Source organism: Vidua chalybeata, chromosome 2 (genome assembly GCF_026979565.1).
Source record: "Vidua chalybeata isolate OUT-0048 chromosome 2, bVidCha1 merged haplotype, whole genome shotgun sequence".
NCBI lineage: Eukaryota > Metazoa > Chordata > Aves > Passeriformes > Viduidae > Vidua > Vidua chalybeata.
In genome coordinates, this window is record NC_071531.1 from 78,264,112 (window position 1) to 78,283,983 (window position 19,872).

The 19,872-nt window shown below is 37.6% G+C and overlaps 2 protein-coding genes across 2 annotated transcripts in view; one reads left to right on the forward strand and one right to left on the reverse strand.

Annotated features, from left to right (window-relative positions):
• LOC128784327 (transmembrane protein 126A-like) overlaps positions 1 to 19,872 on the reverse strand; it is a 44,874-nt gene that overhangs the window by 18,535 nt on the left and 6,467 nt on the right. The gene's annotated exons all lie outside the window — the stretch shown is intronic.
• Positions 1 to 19,872, forward strand: part of DLG2 (discs large MAGUK scaffold protein 2) — a 984,977-nt gene that overhangs the window by 12,823 nt on the left and 952,282 nt on the right. Inside the window, exon 3 of the mRNA XM_053935819.1 lies at positions 4,708 to 4,839. Coding sequence (XP_053791794.1) covers positions 4,708 to 4,839 — 132 coding nt within the window. The remainder of the gene's footprint in view (positions 1 to 4,707; positions 4,840 to 19,872) is intronic.

Genomic DNA, 19,872 nt, shown 5'->3' on the forward strand with positions numbered 1-19,872 from the left:
ATGTGTTTGCAAAACATGAGAGCACAGAAATTAAACCAGCAGAGGAAGGGAATCCTTTTGATTCAAGGTACTGGTTAGTATTGAAGTGGCATCCAGGTCTTGGATATGACCCTGAGAAGTAGATAGAATTGATTTTGACATCACTTTAGCAAAGTAGATGATAAAATTATTGCAGTATTAATTTAAGTGTACATAATTTAAGTCTTTAATATGTGTGGCTTACATTTTAAGAGCAGTGCTTTAGGAAACAATTAATTGGTGAGAATTTAATTTCTCCTGATACATAGTGCACTTTACCCTGTATGTGCTTGGATGTATAGCTTTGTTTCTTTTTGACAGTATCCCCAGAAAACTTCTTGTCTGTAAGATATAGTGAAGTTATGTTTTGTTAAAATATAACTTGGATTTTCTGCATAATTTTCTATGCAATTTCTGTATTTGTTTCATCAGATATATAAGTATTGCCCCAACAGATTATTTTACCCTATAGCATAAATGTCTACTTATTGAACTTTAAAACAACATCACAGAAAAAGCTGTACTGTCGGGGTGTTATAAAGTGTGGCATATTCTGTAATGATCCTATCTATATATATAATAACCCTGAGGAAAGGATTTGTTTCTTCTTTCATTCTTACATAGGTGAATACATTAAGCAGAAACTCATTCTGTAGAAGAAAAAATGAGTAATTCTTTGTGTGAAAAAAACTTTAGATTGATAGAGGAAGGAAAGTTTTCTGAGGGAGTCCAGTCAACAAAGTTACTGCTCTGTAGTTTTGTGTCAATATTACATATCTCTGATTTGCTGTATTGAAGCAATTACCTGTTCCCTGATCGCTAATATAAGCCACAAACTTCTGAACCACTTAAAAAATTGTGGAGTGATAAAGCAATAGATTTTACACAATTGTGAATTAGTTTGGGTTAACTGATAACTTCTTGGCCAAGATCCTGTAGGATCATAAAAGCTGTTTTATTCCTTAAGATTTTTTTCTTATACTTGTATTAAGATGTTTAGAATATTATTTATTTAAACAAAACAATAATGCATTTCCTGACTGTAAGAATATAAGCGTGTTTTTGTAGGACTGTGTCTTCTGAATGGTTCTTATCAAAGTCATCTTTCAAAGTCAATAGGATCAATTTAACAATAGTGTCATAAAATACAAAGAAGCCATAAAAAAATTAGATCTATGTCCAACAGGCCTCATGGGGCACAGCTGATGCTGACTTTTCAGTGGTCTTTTGTTTGCAGACAAAGGACCTACTCAGGATCCACACAGAGGCCCACCTCTTGGGATATTAAATTGTGTGTTCAGTGATTTTGTTGTCTTGCTTGAATTTGGTTTTAGTGTTAGTACTGGAGAATAGTGATTGCATAGGATAAATATTTTTTTGTTGCATTTCTGATGTACTCTGTAAGGTACAGGACTTTGGCTGCTATAAAGTGTGTGCTTTATTGAATACTGTAATGCATACAGTGATCCAGCCCCTTATGAAAGCCACCAATCTCTCATTCTTCTTGATGAAAAGAATGTGTGGAAAAGCAGATTTAGAAACTTCCACTTAATTGGGTGGCAGGGAATATGGTTCTTATTTGAGTATTGTGCTGCAGTCCATTCTTGCAACCAGATAGTACTTAAGCTTTGTAGCTGCAAAAGAAAAAATGCTGGATGTCCTCATCTGTGTTGGGTATGACTGGGAGTTGACAATGGTTATTCTGGGGAGAGTACTCAGCTTTTTTCAGCTGAGCTATTTTATTATATTACTTCCTATTGCTCTGTGTTGTGCAGAGGTAGGAATGTGCTGTGCTGGTGTTGAACAGGATTGTTCAACAGCCCCAGCATGCTAAATACTGTCAAATCCATATGAAGGTCTAGTTCTGACTAATTTATAGCCAGGAGAGTTCATCAAGAAGAGGGAAAGTCTTTTGAAAGTCTAATCTGGTGATAAATTGACTGGAGATTCAAGTAGTGTCCATAATTCCCTTGGCTTTTCAGGACTACTCCAGTAGTAGTGGTTGCACAGCCCCACTCCCTGACATGCTGAAATACTCTTGGTCAGGATCAGGATATGCCTGGGCATCCTGATTGAATCACCCAGCACATATCAGCCATTGCAGGTTATTTGGAAAACTAGATACGCTGCTGCCAATGAGATTGTGCAGGAAAAGGATGCAATTCCACGCTGGAGCTTAGGGATGGAATAAAAATTAATGTATCCTATTAGAGAGGAAAATTAGGCAGGACAATCATTACTTGATTTGGGATTTAGATTTAGCACTGGAACTGTATTATGTTGCTGGTTGTTCAGTTTGTAGAGTTTAGGACTCTTCTGGGGTCAACAAAAAGTAGTAACAACAAGAAGTAGCAACAAAAGTAGTCTTTGCATCTTCATGAATTGAAAAATAGTATTTCAAGTGAAAATAAAAACTACACATATCCTCAAAGGATGCTACTTTATGTAGCATTGTACTTTTTCAATTATGAATAGTGCACTTTAGGAAAGGAATGATTAATGAAGAAGGGGATGCTTCACCAAGTCACTAAGAAAGAGAGGGTGGTATCCCTGGTGTGGAAGAGGCATTCACATTCTAGTTTCTCAGTCTACTCGTAAAATGTGTCCTCAGTGTTGGATACTTTGCAGTAGTTTTCCACCACTCTGTTGCTTAACTTTACTATAAGTAACCATGGACTCATTCCATATGCATGTCTGTACTTGGGAGAAGGTGAATTACTGATTCCAACCCATGCTTTTAGTTCTGGTCTAACTCTTTTATTGTGGGTGGCCAGAATGTTCAGTGTGTCAGTGAAAGTACAGGTGTCTCAGGTGGGTCAGGCACAGTCATGAGGTGAGTAAAAGGTATGATTGGGGTTTTAAAAGCAAAAGTAGCTGAGCTTACATGAAGTAGTTCTTTGTACCCAATCATATCCCCCTTGGATCCAGAGCTTTGTTTCAAGGCTGTGCTTTTGTTTTGGATGATTTGATGCAAGCCCAGCCCAGATATTGTGATGTAGCCTTAAAAGAGCTGATCCCTCTCTCTCTCTGCATGGGTTGTAAGTGGTCCTAAGTGCAATTGCCTAATCCTTACCTGCCCCAAGGACAGCTATCATAGAAAGAAGGTGTTCCTCTTGGGGACCCCCTCAAGGTAGGATCAAAGCAGAGAATTACGAGCTCCTCCATTATAATGGCTAGACTGCTATAAAATGTTCCCTAATCTTCCTATCTATGTGATATGTACATAAGGTTGGTCTCAATGATCTTGGAGGTCTTTTCCAACCTTAAGGAGTCTGTGTATTTATATATATGTGTCTGTGCATATATAAAAACACTTAAATAAAATTCCTTTTTATTCATTATGCTTTTGATTTCTCTGATAAAATGCCTGGGGCCAAGTAGAATTTCTGTGAGGAGAAAGAAAAAACATTGCATCTTTTTAAACTTTAACAATTGATTAAAATTTCCCCCATTTTAAATTTGAGAATGTGATTGGGTTACAGAATCCATGTCATGTCTCTGCCCCAATGTGAACTCATCTGGTTGTCACTTCCCAAGGCCTATAATACAGGGAGTCATCAAGACCCTGAACAAAGACAGTCAATCTTTATACAGTGAAAAAGAAACTTTATTTTAGTTATTTAGTAAAAAAAGCGTTATAAAGGTGATCTCTAATGGAAGAAATTTAGATTGAGGCAGTTGCTTTTAATTATTTTGGGGTTTTTTTAAGTATTTGGGAATCTTACTGAAAACTTGATGGCAATACAATTACAAAAGCATGTGGAGATGTCATACATATGTTTGTGTACATTTCTGGAATCTAACTGGGATGGGGAGAAGGACAGATAAAATCTGATTCTCCATGTTCCTCTATTTTCTTCTCTGTAAGATGATGCTTGGATTTCATGCAATTTTACATGTCATTCATGCTCTTGGCAAGTGAGTGCACAAAGATAATAGCAACAGGAGAAACAGAGCTCTGCTCTTACAGAAAGGCTGGATTGCTCTCTTTGAGCCAGCACATGGATGAAAGTCAATCAAAGCCTCATTTACCAAAGAGGTAGATAGCAATTTTATGTATTGAGGGAATAGAAAAAACCAGCCTCACTCTTGGACACCTGCCTTTCAGATACACATTTGTCAGTTAGAGAACAGAGAACTGAGTGCTGCAGATGCAAAGCAAACACTTTCATGTCTTCTCTGAATATGTTTTAAGGCCAGTTTTCTTGCATGGGTTTCCATAATGGTTATTGTCTATAATTTTGTAGCTTCTGCAAGCTGTAATTTGGTCCAGGCCCCATAGCTTCCAGATGGTTTTGGATAAAAGGAAGTTGAACACTTGTTATAAATGCTATTCCAAAGATCATTTTCCCATATGCAGTGTTGCATATGTTGTTTGTGACATACAGCTAATGACAGAAAGCAGTAACATCACCATCCCTGGAAGTGTTCCAAGGGCATGTGGATGTGGCACTTGGGGACATGGTATGCTGGGGAACACAGTGGTGCTGATTTAATAGTTGGACTTGATGATGTTGTAGATCTTTTCCAACCATAGTACTGTTATGATTCCATAAACACTTCCTGTAAATGTTGCTTATATGTGTGAACAATGCCTCTCAAAATGTGTAGTTAACATTTGAACATTTAAATACTTTTCAGAGCCAATGAAGACATTGGTTTTTTTTGGTGTTTTTTTTTTTTTTTTAGATACCGACCGAGCTTTAGTACTGCTGGAAGAATATTGCAAAAAACTACGGAAGCCAGAAGAGCAACAACTGAAAAAAGCTATCAGAAAGGTGATGGGCATCTTTAAGAGCAGCTTGTTTCAGGCACTCCTAGGTAGGTACTGATGTTTAGTACTAGGTGCACTGTCTTGGAGGCCAGAGCTAGGTCAGACATAGTAACTTTCTTATCAGTCACTAATTTGTGTTTATGGTGAAAAGCATGTTGAGGTAATACTTACAGGTTCTCTGAGCAGAAACTTATTGTCCTGATATTTTAAAGATATTTTCTTACTTACAGAGAAGGAAAAGTAACAGAAGCCTAATACAAGTTAAGGTATTGAATAATTACTCCTAAACCTTGCTGCTTTCCTTTATTTAATGGAAAATACAGAATCAGAGTAGGATATAACTGTTTATGCGAAGCTGAAGATGAAGCCCTCTTCACAGATAAATGGCCAAAGTTTAATTGATTTCATTGGCACCAAGTAGCATTGAAAATCTTTGTGTCTTTTGAATTATATTTTTGTGAAAAGTTTCAGCAGAGAAACTCAAAAATAAGTTAAGAAAATTGCTCTAGGACAGTTTGGCAGAATGTTCCCATTTGTGTGATGTTGTAGTGTTCAAATAGATGTGCTGATGTATCACTGTCTTTCTTCCACTTACTTGAAGATTCCTATTTCATCTTGTAACTGATGTTAAAATCAAGCACTTGTTGTTTTGGAGCCTTATAAAGCAACCTCCATAAGTTGTTATATATGATGTTTTTAAGGTCATACATGTTTGCCTTGGCGTTCCTTGTGCTGTGCCTGGGCTGCCAGTCAAGGGAAGTGGTGACTAACTTGACTGTGCATCTCCCTTGCTCTACCTCCCTCTGCCCTCTTGCTCACATTTCACGGCCCTTCCTTCACGCACCACTACATTTTGTGAGGAGCTCGTCTCAAGGGTGCATTTCCTAACACAAATTATGTTTGTGGAAGCACACATGCCTTCAACTTGTGGCTGTTTGAAGCCAGAGTATCAACTGTACTCCTTGCAGAGCTTCAGTCAGGGCCAGTTATGGAAAAATTTTTCATTATGTGTCATAAAAGTGGAAGCACATCAATAATGCATTATTACTGGGAAGACAATGGAGGTCTGGGACTAGTTTCAGGAATTCCTGTAGCATTTGTAGAAAATGTGTACTACCAGTGTCTAACATTTCCTGCAAATGGAATTCATTAATGTTAGTGCTTTTTACTTGTAACTTTTCTTAACTTCTTTAAAGCAATGAGCTTTATTTTATAAACTCTACATAATTTTAATTGCTCTGTATGCTTTAAAAAAAGGAAAGGGATTAATAATCGAATTTGCCAAATAGTTGTAAATAGATTTGAAAATAAGGAGAAAGAAAAAAAATTGGACCTATCCATATTGTTTTTATGAAGGTGACTATGGATATAGATATGTGTACTGAAGAAATACAGTAGTCACAGAAGTGACATTAGTTGTACATTTACTTCTGCACTACTTGGAAGTAATTAGAGTACCTCAGAGTATTCTAACAACATGTGTGCTTTGTGCGTGGCTACACTACAATATCTGTTGAGGTATTACACATGTTAGAAATGAAAAAGTGATTATAGCTACAATAAGTTGAATCCAAAGAAGAACTTAAATCTTTTGATTGCTACAATAACAGATTGAGGAGTATGGTGTTACAGAAGTTAAAATTTTAATTTGTGGGCCTTTAGATGTCTTTCCCTGTTTCTTAAATGCTTCCTTTTATAGAAGAGATTTGGGAATTACAAGACATATTCAAAGTCTCTCATTATTACATTTGGTTTGTTACTTGGTTGGTCTAGATTCTGGAACAATACTAAAGAGGGATCTCTCTGCTGTGAGAGGAGACATCCCTCACATTTTAAGTGTGGCAGATGATGTTATTACACAATCAATAATGAGATTTTTGCATAATTAGTATTTGAAAAGACCCTCACTTCCATAACATCTGTTTTAGCTTCATGACATAGTTTCCTCTAGTCACATATAAATCAGACCTCTACACAAAGGAATACCTAAGGCAGAGCTTCTGGTCTCTTAAGTTCTGTACTGCTAATCTTCCTTTTGTCTTTTATATTTACAGAATGTCTAATGGTCTCGAAAGTGTCCATTTTTCTGTGCCTGATTTTAATGAGACTTAATTTCCAGAGTCTAAAAGTTCATTGCTTTCCAAAACTCTCTCATTTATAGCTGTCAAATATTGGTTCTATCCAGCATGATTGACCTTTTGAATATTTTGGCTGTAACTACTAATGAAAAATGTGATTTTTTTTTTTTTTTTTTTTTTTTGTGCAGAACTGTTAACCTGGATGCAGAGGTGTGCATTCTTACCAGGAATGAAGTTAACATAAAATTATGTGCCAAATTGTTTTTGTAGCTCCCACAGCTTTAGCAGAATTGGGTTCCTTTACAAATAAATTCATCCATTGTAACCATCTCTGCCCTTTAAGTGTGGGTTCAATTCTCATCAATCTGTTGGCTGTCTTAAACTGAGTATAACAACAACAGTTAAAGAAAAATAATAAGTCACTTTTCAAATCTAGTATAGTCTAGCTCCTTTTATTCTCAAATTTATGCTTGTGTGATTATGCTGATTTGATTCAGCCATCTTTGAACTTGGCTTCTCAATGTGTGTGTGACTATTTTTATCTTCAATGTGTTTCATAAATATTAAATGTGGACTAGTGAACAGTGGGGTAACATGAGAGAAAGGAGGATTCAATATTTTTCTTGCATATATTCTACACATGCAAGAAGCCACTACAATAATGTAAGGAAAAGTTCTGTAAGTGCTTTACAGAAGGATTATTGAAGGATTGTCCTTTTACGTTTTAGTGTTTAAAAGCATTCCCTTCTCCCTTTGGGCTGTTCTTGTTGCTGGACTTCTTGCTAGAGTGGCTGTGCTCAGTGGCAGCTGAGTTAGTTGCTAAGAGGCACATTTTCAAAGTGACATGTGGAAGTGCAGTCTCTGGAGTCCCACTTACACTCCAGTGGCCCAAACACAATGCTTTGAAAATCCAGCCCTAAGAGGAGGGAGGAGGAGCAACTCTTCAGAAGGAGCATGCAAGGGGAAGAACATGAATTTAGATGTTGACATTACTCTTAATTTAATTGTAGATTTCATTCACCAGAAAGAATTTACTCACTCTACTATGGGCAGTGAGGAGTTATTCTGTTGTTAGGACCTTGTGAGGATTTTTCTTTTTGTAGGTTCATCTGTAGCTAGCTAATAGTAAAATCACAAGGTTCTCTTAAATTGTAGCACATGTGCTGATGTGAACATTTTTAAAAGGAAGAGGGAATGAAACCTCCAGAAATCCAAATGCCTCATTTGTTGGGATTGTCTCATAATGGGGCATCTTGGAGACATCGTGCTGAGATAAAAAAGGGAAATTGTGAAAGAGAGTAATAATAGTCATCTGGATGTGTCAGGGCAACCAAACATTTTTTTGTTCCAGTTCTGTTCTTTAGGAAACTTAATAAATTTTAATAATGCAGTACATAGTTTAGTACAATTTATTTTGAGAACCCTCTGCTATATATTTGTCCAGCCTTCATTTCATTAAGAAAAGTGCATGATTCTACAGCTTAGAGGGTGGTTCTGTGGAATGAGAATAGATAAAAGAGGTTTATGTTAGGGTTGTTTGGGTTTTTTTGTAGATACATCTCTATAAAACATCATTTTGTTTCTAGTAGGAATTAAAGTGCCACAAATAACTGTAATCATCTTATGCAGTATTAGGTAAAAACTAATCTCCATAGGTTTTTCTAAAATTCGGATAAACCCAATCTGCAGTCGGTGACGTATTTCCTGGGGACTTTGAAACCACGTCTTGTGTTTTTTTCTCATGCTTGCGTACCTTTGCCTGAATTTTAAAATGCCATATTTCTAATTAAAATATGCATCATTTTTTTTAATGGTATTGTGCTATTCTTGCACAATAGTGCAGATGTTCTGAAACTGCTCATCTTAAAAATTGCTGTAGCAAACATTACTGATACAGAATTTACTCATCATCTGTGTCACAGCCTACACTTAGAAACTTGGGATACAGTGTTACATTTCCAGTAGGTGTTTTTTTTAGACTTTTCCTCATCCAGCTCACTTTTAAATAAACCTTGTTATAACAATGCATTTTAAAAGAGTGATCATGTCTTTCAAACCAAGTCAAAAAGGAAGTCAGATGATTTTTCTGTGATCTCATATTACTCTTCTGTTAAAAGATTGTATAAATGAAGTGGCAGTATAACTCAATAGTGTTACATTAGTCTCCAAAATTCCAGAGATCTAGTTAAATCTTGTATTCTTCCATGTTACTGGAAGGTGCCTAGGACAGGTAGGGTATATAAAGATGACATTTCAGAGATCCAAAGCAAGTTTCTCTTTGGTTTAATTATTTTAGGACATATATATCTATTAAAAATAGCATAGTCTTTGAGAAATGCAAGTATTTATTATAGCTAGCACGAAGCAACCCAAGAGCTTGATTCCTATGGATTTGTCTTAGTTTGATTGACCTTGGTGTCTACAAAGTTGTGAGCTGGGTCTGACATTTCTCTTGCACTTAGGGCCATGGTTAAATTTCTAGATAGTTTAGGTATGAAAAAAACTGGAGAGGAGCCTATCATAGGAGTAATGATGGAATGTTGGAACAGGTCGCTGTCATAAAAAGAAAACTCCAGGAATGAAAAATGAGGAAGATTTTGATAGGCATAGCCAGGCATGTCAACTAAGAATAGTGATGAAAAATGGCCCCCACATTATGTAGGCTTTAATGCTGAGAAGAATAATGATACTGTTGACCATATAGGGAGAAGAAAATACAGGAGATTAGTAGTATGGCAAGGAATTTGTTTAGGCATGTTGTGTTTAAGGACAAAGTTTTTAATGAAATTTGAGATGAGAGGGAAGGAGGTGGGTCAGGACTTGGGAATAGATGTATGAAAAGCAGGATACAAGATAAGAAAAGCAGACCTGCATCACAGTCCACAGGGCTGGAGATGAGGCCTGTACCAAAGTAGTGTGAAGAACAGTTATAGAGGCCAGAAAATGCAAAAATGGAGTGCTGGTCATACATGGTAGTGCTGAGATTTGCACAAAAGGCATAGGGATAATCTATTAAATACTGAAAGGTATTACTGTCTGCTCCTGTGATCTGTCTTTAAGAAACACTACTATCATATTTTCAGGCTTTACTTCATAACCACCAAGGCCTCTTTTGTACTTTTTTATTTGAGCAGGCATTTAACATTCATGGCACCACAGAAAACAAGGCAATGTCCAGTTCCACAAGGTCCTTGATAAAGCTGCTAGTATTGAGGAAATCCAAATGGAGAACTTGTTCGACAGTCACCTTTCTGAGGTGAAGCGATGGTGACTGTTGCTACTACCCATCTTTCCCAGGCCCTAGGAGGAAGCATGTTTTGGTACTCAGTACTGTGTCAGTGTTTTAGGGACCAGAAGGACATGAAACAAATTGCTGTGCTGGGAAACTTTTCCACAGGAAAGCACAACTGTGTGTTGCCTATTCATATTTGCCAGGCTTGCTCTCAGTAGATGTTTTCGTCTCACTCATGTGTTCTGTGTGCTCAACTCCTTGCAGTGCTCCTGATGTAAGGTCACTAGTCTCCTATGTCATTTCTCTCTAGACTTACTCTCAGTGAGCTGGTTTCTGGTCATGTCAGGCTGTTTCACTCACAAGAACAACACTGGATTCCTCAGATGCTAATCCAGTGCAGCCAAGCCTGTGTCCAGCCCAGGGACATTAAGCAATTCTCTTGCTGAGGGCCTGCATCCACCATTTGTGAATTCAAAGAATAAAACCCCTGCTGATTTTGCTTGCCTGGGATCTTGTGTTGGGATGATTCTCTGAGATTTATATTCAGACCTTCCCTGATTGAGAAATACAGATTCTTCTATAGCTGTGTCTAAAAATATTGAAACCCTTCTTGACTATTAAAAATGTCGAGGAGCAAATGAAATGTGCAAAACCTCTTCAGTGCTGTCACATTTGAGAGATGCTCAAATGACATCTCTGACAATGGGGAAGCCTGTTATTACTCTACACAGAGTCCTACTTTCCCAAACTGGCATCTTTCTTTGTTGCAGCATAAATTACAGCAGAACTGAAATTTAAATTCAAGGGCAGCTTTTGTTTTGCCTGAAGACAGCTGCAGCTGCTTTTATTCTTGAAGTCCAATTCTCTTAGTAAGCAAATTCTGTGCTTTCTCTCAAAATAGCTAAAGGTAGTGCTTGATCTTTGGGATAGTTTGAAGCTGTGTGATTTTTCTTTTTTATGAGCTGGGGGCTGGATTGCAGCCAACTGGAGGAACTAACCCTTGCATTTCTCCAGTGAAAGTCTGACCACAAGGACTGGACCACTTCTTAAAAAGGAAGGAGAAAAGGGAGATCTGTTGTAACTGGTTTCTAGTGGGTTTTGGCCCACTGCTCTTTTTTCTTCCATGGCAGTGCAATTTCTCCTGTGTTGTTATAATTTCTCTCAATCTCTTACAGTTCTTCCCAACCCATGGTGCCTGTGGATCCTTTAGAGGAAGTAAGGCTTCTTTGCTTCTATCAGGTTGCATTGACAGTGGGCAGAGGGTCCAAATTTAGGTGGTGGGAACTGACAGGTGGATGCACATGGAGAAGGATGACAGACACATCATGTTGCTGTAGAGGAATTAGAGTGAAGATACCCAGAGAGGGAGTTTCACAGACTGACAGAATGGGCCAGGTTGGAATGGACCACTGGTATCCCAAGTGGAGATCACCTAGCCCAACCTCCCTGCTTAAGCAGGGTTCCCTAGAGCACGTCACTCAGAGTTGTGTTCAGATGCCTTTTGCATATCGCCAGGGGAGGAGACACTCAGCCTCTCTGGGCAGCTTTTGAGTTTCACTGAAATCTGAAATGTTACCCAGCTTTTCTTAGTTGTGTCTGTGATGGAGGAGCTGAAATATTTCTCAAAATTGCTTTATTCTTTGGGACTTAATAGATGTTAATGTGATGTCTTACTGGTTAGAAACCAGGAGCAAAGAGAGCCAGGGCATGGTGCTCCCTGTTCTTGCTGGCCAGCCTGGTGATGTGAGTAGCCAGCTTCTTAATATTAAAGCTATTTCCCACCTCGAGGGAAAGTGTGTGCAAAGATGTGGGAATCTTGTGTGGGTACCCTAAATCAGTTTTTATTTGAAATAATTGAAATATTAAAAACTTGTGAATTACCAGGAAAGACCTCAACCCAAAACCAAAGCCCTGCTACCTCTTGCATTTATGGGAGTGAATGCTGATAAATAGAAGGTCCCAGCCAAGGTCTGTGTCTGGATTCTCAGCCTATCTGAGTATAAGGAGAAACCGATTACAGCACTGATACAACTTGGGTAATACATAATCACTTGTAATCCTAATGCAACCCTCTGCTTGTGTTTTGCTGCCTTTTAACCCATGAATGATAACATTTACATTTCAGACAAGGAATTTGGAACCTTTGGGGACTTTTGTGACTAGAAATGCAAAAGCTATTAGAAATAAACCATTTTTTAATATGAGCAATGTGATAAGTTTTGAGGTTGTTGGTTTTCAATATCCAGTGAGGAATAAAAGCTGTTTTTTGTTTCTGTAGGTCTGTAGGGTGTTTTTTGGTATTTTTTTTTTCTTTTTTTTTTTTTTTTTAAATGCATCTTGACCATATGGATTCTGTGTATAATTAGAATTAATAAAATGCAGTTGCAGCAGCTGTTACTGTGTGGCTGCTGTCCCAATGTGAAGCTTTTCTTTCTCTTTGCATTAAATAGGGATAACCCCTTATTGTTGGTTTGATGAGAACTAGAGACTAATTATTAAAAGATTCATTTAGATAATTTGGTTGCATTTTGAATAATGCAGTTTCCTTTTTAAGGCTGACAGAATATATAAAAGAACAATGAGATAGATTATTTTCTTTTGGTGTTAAAGGAAGAAAGACTGGATTTATATCTTGCTAATGTAGTTTGTACATCTACTAATAAAATGGAAGAAAATAATCTGGAGCAAGCTGTTCCATCACTAATCCCAATGTTTATTTTTGTCTCGAAAATAGCAGAGCTGTTCTCTCTTGCTAATGTTTTGGTCTGCAGAGTCATTTTAGACTAGACTGTGATGAGACTTTTGTTCAGTGAATATAACTTTTTAAGAGATTTCATGGTAATTTTAAAATCAAAGAAACATTTTAGCCTTGAAGAGTGTTATACCTCATGTTTCTCAAAGCTGTTATAAATGAGCCAAGTTTATTGCCTAGTGCCACCGCTGTGGATCTTTTGGAATCTCAGTACTCTTCTTACTTAACCCTGTGCTTCTAGTGTGTTGTGGGAGTCAGTGAAAAATACTGATGGGAGTGATTTAAGTGCAATTGGGATTGAGCACTGAACAGTAAGATGTATCAAAGTAAACTACTTAATCTTAGATACACATACCTGTGTATATTTGTGAATATATATGTCTATATATAGAATACCTATATGAATTCATATATACATATTGTGACAGGTAACTGTGGATATGGTATTTATCTCAAACTTCTGCTGTAGTTTGCTCAGGTATTATTCTGTGCTTGTGAGCTCTGTTGAGTATTAAAGTGTGTCTTGAAAAGAAATGCTGCAGACTGTGTTGCTCATTCCTGTTGCATGCTGATTCTCTCATGAGGTCCATTCTCTGTGCTTGTGTTCTGTCGCCCTGCTCTGCTTCTGAGATAATTAGGTGCTCTTTGCAAAGAAGACTGAATTTGTCTTTAATTTGTTCTTTCCTGTCTTCATTTTGTCATCATAGTAGTGTGGCTTTGAGTATCTGTTGATACAGGTGATTAAGGCACCATTGCATAAAACCCCAGGCTTTAGAAATAGAAAATAGTTTTTATAATAATTATCATTACATGTTGTTATGTTCCATAATGTTATTTTGTGTTATGCAGAAAGGATGTGGTATTTCCAAACAATGTGAAAAGAAGAGAATTAGGTAAGTGATCAGAGGGCAGTGTTATAACTAAGCCAGTTTTGGTGAACTGAGTTCAATTCCTGTGCATACATACACTGTGATACTTCTTATTTATTTGACCTCAAACTTATTTTCTTCAAAAATCCTGCTTCATTCAGTGTGCAGAAGGGGCAGGACTCAGCTCATGGGCAAGTATTTAATTCATTGCTTTCTCATCATTATTTACTCTGTGAGAGGTGCTGCAGAGGTGGTACTGAAGCCCTGAGAAATAGCAGTAAAAATACCTTCTTCTTTTCGAGGCCTGATTGGAGACTCTGATCTGATCTGATACATCAACACATGCACCCCTTGTTATGTCTGACCACAGCTCCAGCTGCATCAGGGAGTGTCACTATTCCATCAAGAAAGTCTCAGTGTCTCATTTTGGATACTTAAAACATGAGGATCATCTGCTCATTTGTGAAAAATACTGTGTATGTGACTTCCTGATCTCAGTGAGGCCCTCAGTAGGAGTCAGGGGTAGGATCTAATTCCCAGGGTGTCATTTAATGCTCTTAAGCTAAAGAACCCTCAAGAAATCTTCTTATTGCTCTCAGCCTTTCAGGTCCTCAGATAAATGGTGCAAAGTTTACTCAGGCAGCTTTCCCAGAGCAGGCCCACTCTGTATACTAAATCAAGTGTCAGAGCAGAGGGACAAGTGATGTGTGATCATACACCTAAAGTGTGACACTTTCTAACTTTGGACTTACCTTGGCAACCTTATCAGTGCTTTGGAGTTAATTTTTCATAGTGATTTCCTGGACTTTAAAGATAGTAAAGAGAGCTTCTCTTCACAATTTCCATTGTGTCATGATATTAATAACACACATTTTAAAGCAAGGTCAAAACTGTCGGACACTTCCACATGAGCCTTCACTGCCTGAGCTTTTAGAGATGCTGATGCTACTGAAAGTGCTCCTTCCTTTCTCTTAGATCTGATTTTTATCTCAATAGTTAGGTGGTTTAGATGAACTAGATGATTTCTGCTGAAAAAAAATGGAGTATTTTTCCAAGCAGACAGTAATTAGATAGCAGGAGAAATCCAACCTAATTGCAATTGAGAAATCTCACTCTAATTGCAGTGAGACAGATGGATAGATACAGGGTTGAAATGTTTAGTGGCTGTTTTCTCCCAAATCTTGCATTTTCTTGAGTTGTTTTTGATCTTCAGTGTTGAACTGAACTGTAACTTCATTATTTTTCGTCTTTAACCTCTCCAGCCAAAAGGCTGTTCTTATTATTGTTTTTATTCTCATCATAATTTCATACCCAGCCTGCCTTTTGAGGATTTAAAAGTAAGTTTTGGTGTGGTAGAATGCCTTTCTCACATTTGTTTAGTTGTGTTTAACATGTAGCAATTAATTTATGTTTTAAGTTTTGTAAATGCAATGTGAAAACTATATATATAGTTTGAAAAAAGTATCTTTGAATGCTATTAAAAGTTGAAGTAGCCTAACCCTTCCTCTAAGTAAAGTTTAGAGTGACATCTTGTGGTTACACTGATTTCAAATGCATATATCTGTTTGCATTATTTTCTTTTTTCCACAGTAAGAGTGGTGTTTTCTGTTTCAAAATATTCTGAATTGCTTACCAGAATTCTATGATCATTTCCATTAAGGCTTTTGGGACATCACAGAAAACATTGCTATATGTCAGGGCCCTGTAAGTATAGCTCATTTTCTGCTGCATGAAGTTTATTCCATGTACCTGTGAGTTTCCAGTGTTTTGAACGCCAATTCAAGATGTTTTAATGCTCTTCCAGCCATTTGGAATTTCTCAAGAAGTTTCAATTAGCCATAATGCTAAAGCAAGTGGGAGCACATCTCTCAGCAACATCTATTTGTGCCAGTTCATTAGCTGTCCAAAGATTTGCTTAGGGTTTAGGTGATGATAAATATATCCAGGAGGCTGGCATGGAGGCCAAGCCCATTTCAGATCCATACTGCACTAGTGTATATGCGTGCTTCCTATGGATCAGCCTCCAAGGTGTTGGGTGGTGTAAATGCACCACCACCAAACCATATCCAGATGCCTAGAAGATGCTCAGACTACAGTTTTGTGCAGTTTTTCTTAATGAAATACAAAACTTTTCAATGCCAAGTGGAGATATAGAGTAATTCTGTGCCAGAAGCTTAAAGGACCTGGGGAAACATGAGGTTTACTTTCACTTTTGGGAAGCCCTCTGCAGAGGGTTTTGGTTGGGGCCAGCAACATATTGCCTGATTCAGTTTCTCAAATTTACCATACAAAGGTGTTTTCCCACTCCTCAGCATTAAAGAGGAGAAAAATTGTGATAATCTGCTAGGTCAAATTTTAACTATGTTAACTAAACGATGATGTTATCATGGAGCCCATCTGGCAGATTGAATACCTGATTGTGAAATTAACTGTTCAATAAAAGACACTTGACCTTTCTAAGAAATAAATTCTGTTTAGGAGAATGGATTCATTAATGCATCTCAAATGAAAAGTCCCTCTAGCACTGCTCCATGGCATATCACTCATAACATGTGGCTCCAGGTCTGCTGTCAAGTCTTTTGACATGAGAGGCTGGATTCAGGAAGAGATTCTGTGTTTGTGGAACTCAGGTGTTTGTTGGAGGTACTTTGGTGAGGTGAGGATACCAGCCCTGATTGATGTGATTTGCTGGCAGTGTTGAGGATTTTAGTTATAAAGCATACAAGGAATGTAAAATCCAAGAAGCCTAGCTCAATGAACCTAAAAGAGCCATCTGGTGACCTCGTTTATTAATTTGATGAAAAAACAAAGATGTGACGTTTTCAATTAAAATGGATGTTTGGCTGCCCTGCCAGAATTGGTTTTGGTGGATAAGTAAGTAAAAGTTAAGCTGTTAATAGAATCCTAATACTGAGACTGGAAGTGCTGATGTAGATTGGGTGTAAAAACAGAGCAAGTCATTTGGAGGGCCTCTCAGAGTGGGCTAGCCTGTAAAAATTATGCTTGAAGTACAAAAAATGTGTTTAAATGACATATTTACAGGGAAAAGGAGATTTCCTTGGCAAAATACCTCCACCCATTCCAACAGAGGCTATTTAAATAGTACAGAAATTTGTAGATGGTTAGGTACCAAACTAATGGTGATCTTTTTAAAATGCCTTCTCCTTTTGTCACTGAAAGGAATGACTGGTAATGATGTTTCATGGGAAAAGAAAGCTGTATGCTCTTTGTTTCATTTCTCTTGCAGAGACAGCAATATCCTTGTTGCCATTTTTGAATGGCTGCTTGGTGGATTTTGTCCTGTTATGAATCATAATCTTCTTTAATAATTTTTGTCTGCGCAAGAAAGAATTTGGCTGTTCATGCTGAGACAGCTGGATATTAAGTAGGTTTTGCAATGGGAGACTGTAAAGAGGTTTCTCCATAATGCAGGACATGAGGCTGAGACGACACTGCAAATCAGAGGTTTTTTCCCCAAATTGTGACTTCCATGTGGTGAATTCCTTGCACTGGCAGCAGATAACCCATTGATGTAGCCACCAGCAGAAATAGGGCAGAAACCCTGTGCCAGCTGATGACCCTTGCTGCTGAGTGTGATACCCTCTATTGGGTGGGATGTGTTGAAAATAAGGGCTTATCAGTGAGACAGTGTTTGGGTGGTAGAATAGCTGTTTGAGGGCTTAATTTTTGAATCCTCTGAAATCTAAACAGTTACTCAGCCTCTTTCAGCAGCATAAAGCCAAAATCTTAGTGTGCTGTAATCACTTAAGTCACCTCTTTCATTTTGTCAGAATAAAAAGAAGATTCTAGCAATTCTAGCCCTGATTTTGTGCCAGAGCTCCCCTCACTACTGTTCAGTGCTGACATGCTGCCTGCCAAGTCCTCCAGTATTTTTAAAAGCCACAGCAAATTTAAGTTTAAAGTGGAAGTGACTGAAGAACAAAATTACCTGTGGAGTTTGGGGGTGTTACTTTAAGTAATTGCTATCCACCTGTGTAAATCTCTCTGGGCTGCCTTTTGGATTAAGTATTCCTTACTTCTTCTCTAAACCTCTTGTTTAATATTCATGTGTGTTTTTAAACAGCTGCTGCATCCTGTCCAAGCATAAAAAGAGGGATGCATTTCAATAGTAAACCAAGTGATACTTAAATATATCCCTTGCCTATTTCAGAGCAGCAGTATGGGAGTTAATATTTATCAATGCACTGAAGTCCTTGAATGAGAAGCACTATGGTTGTGCAAAGCATAGCTTGCTTATTTCAAGCTCTTGCCTGGCCATTTTGACCATTTGCTAAAGGTGCTTGAGAGCAAGCATACAAAACTTGCTATAATGCTGACTTGATTTCTTTTGTTTAAATGGGAACAGAATCAGGACAACTTTCCAACAGTACAATAATTGCAGAAATGTAGGTGCTCTAGTTAACCTGAGAAAAAAGCTCTTCCCTTAATTAGTTGCCTGGCATTTTGCAATAGATGGTAATATAAAAAGGTTGTAATAACACAGTGCAATATAGAAAGACCTTGTTAGATTTTATTACATTTTCTGCTTGGTAATTTATTGTGATTAGAAAGCCTAATTCTTTTGCTTATCTTGTAATTATAGCAAGGTGTTTATAAGCAGGAGTTCCAGCTGCCTTTCTGTGTAGTCTCATTAGATTTGAAGTTAGAAAGCTTTTTAGACTGTTAATTTTTGCTCATTACACAGGGTACATAAAGCATTCTGAAATGTATGTATTATGTGAGGTCGACATCATATTTTGTGAGTTGCTACATGAGTTTCCAGCCAGGATAATGAATCACATAGATTTAGATGGTCTTCAGAGGAAGGCCTCTTTATTTTGAAGACCACATTTTTAAAATCCTCCTCTGGAATAGGGAGGTAACTAATTTTCCCCATTCCATCAAAAAGCAGTTTTAGGTGTCTGTGTGTACAGTGCTCCCTATCCCTGCATCTGGCTACAGTTCAGTGTCTCTATTTGACACCTAGGAGTGTCTGGTGACAGTGTCCATGTCTGAATAACACAAAAGCCTCCTGAGGAGTCCCGTCCTCATGTGTGGTGCCCAGCTGACCATGGCTCTGCTGGGACTTTTTTACAGATTGCAAAACCCAGCTGATCTGAACAAAAGCTTTAGTGACTGACCCAAGACCTCACAGGACACTTGTGACTGAACACAGAGCTTAACTAAGGAATCCAAAGCTTACATCACATCATGAGATCATCCTGATTTAGGCTGTCAGGCTCAAGTTATAATGGAAAGCATTGTCTGATTTCATTCTCTTGGAGAGAATTTAGGCCAGTCAAGGGTCTATTCTTATTCAGTTTTGTTATCTTTGCTGTGGAAGATGGATAGGATATCTACCTAGAGCAAAAGTGGGCCACAAAATGGTAGACACTAATTAGAAGTCAGAACATTTGCAAATGGGAACAGACATTGACCTATTACTGTGTTAAAACTATTAATACTTACATGTCTCTATGTTGCATTGTTCATGATAAATTATTCGTTTTACAAATCTGTTAATTACTGAAAATTATTTGTCTTACAGTTTTGACAAATGAATATCTGTTGGAGGATGGAACTGCCATCTGTGAGACTTTTCACTGGCAGTCTTGGTTTGGGAGGTACTTGCTCATAACATGAAATCTGAGTGATTGTGGGGGAACAAACCAACTTCATGAACTCTGATGCAATAAGGATCAATATTTTAATGAGAATACAAAATCAAACCTGGGTATTTTATATCTACTAAATTGCCATTATTCTGATCCTCTGAGAGTCCACTGATTTTATTTATTCTCAGTCCTTACTACCCTAAATATAAGGATATATCTCTATAGTCAATAGAAAGAGATGGTACCCTTGAAAGCAAGAGATCCTGTTTGAGCTGAGATGACCTGGTTAGATTGACTGAATTCTAAGAATTCAGCCAAATCAGAACATTAAAAAGAGCAAATATACAAGAATAATGAAAACAATTGCTGCTTTAAAACATGCTTTAAAAAATCTGTTTCTGGATTGAGCTGGCTTTGTTTCTGAAAGATCTTTGTTTTTCAGAGCAGACAGTCCTGCAGGAAAAGGACCTTTTTTAGTTTGGACAGCATATCTGGTTGTGCAATGGATTTTTTGGTACCACTTTCAGTATCATT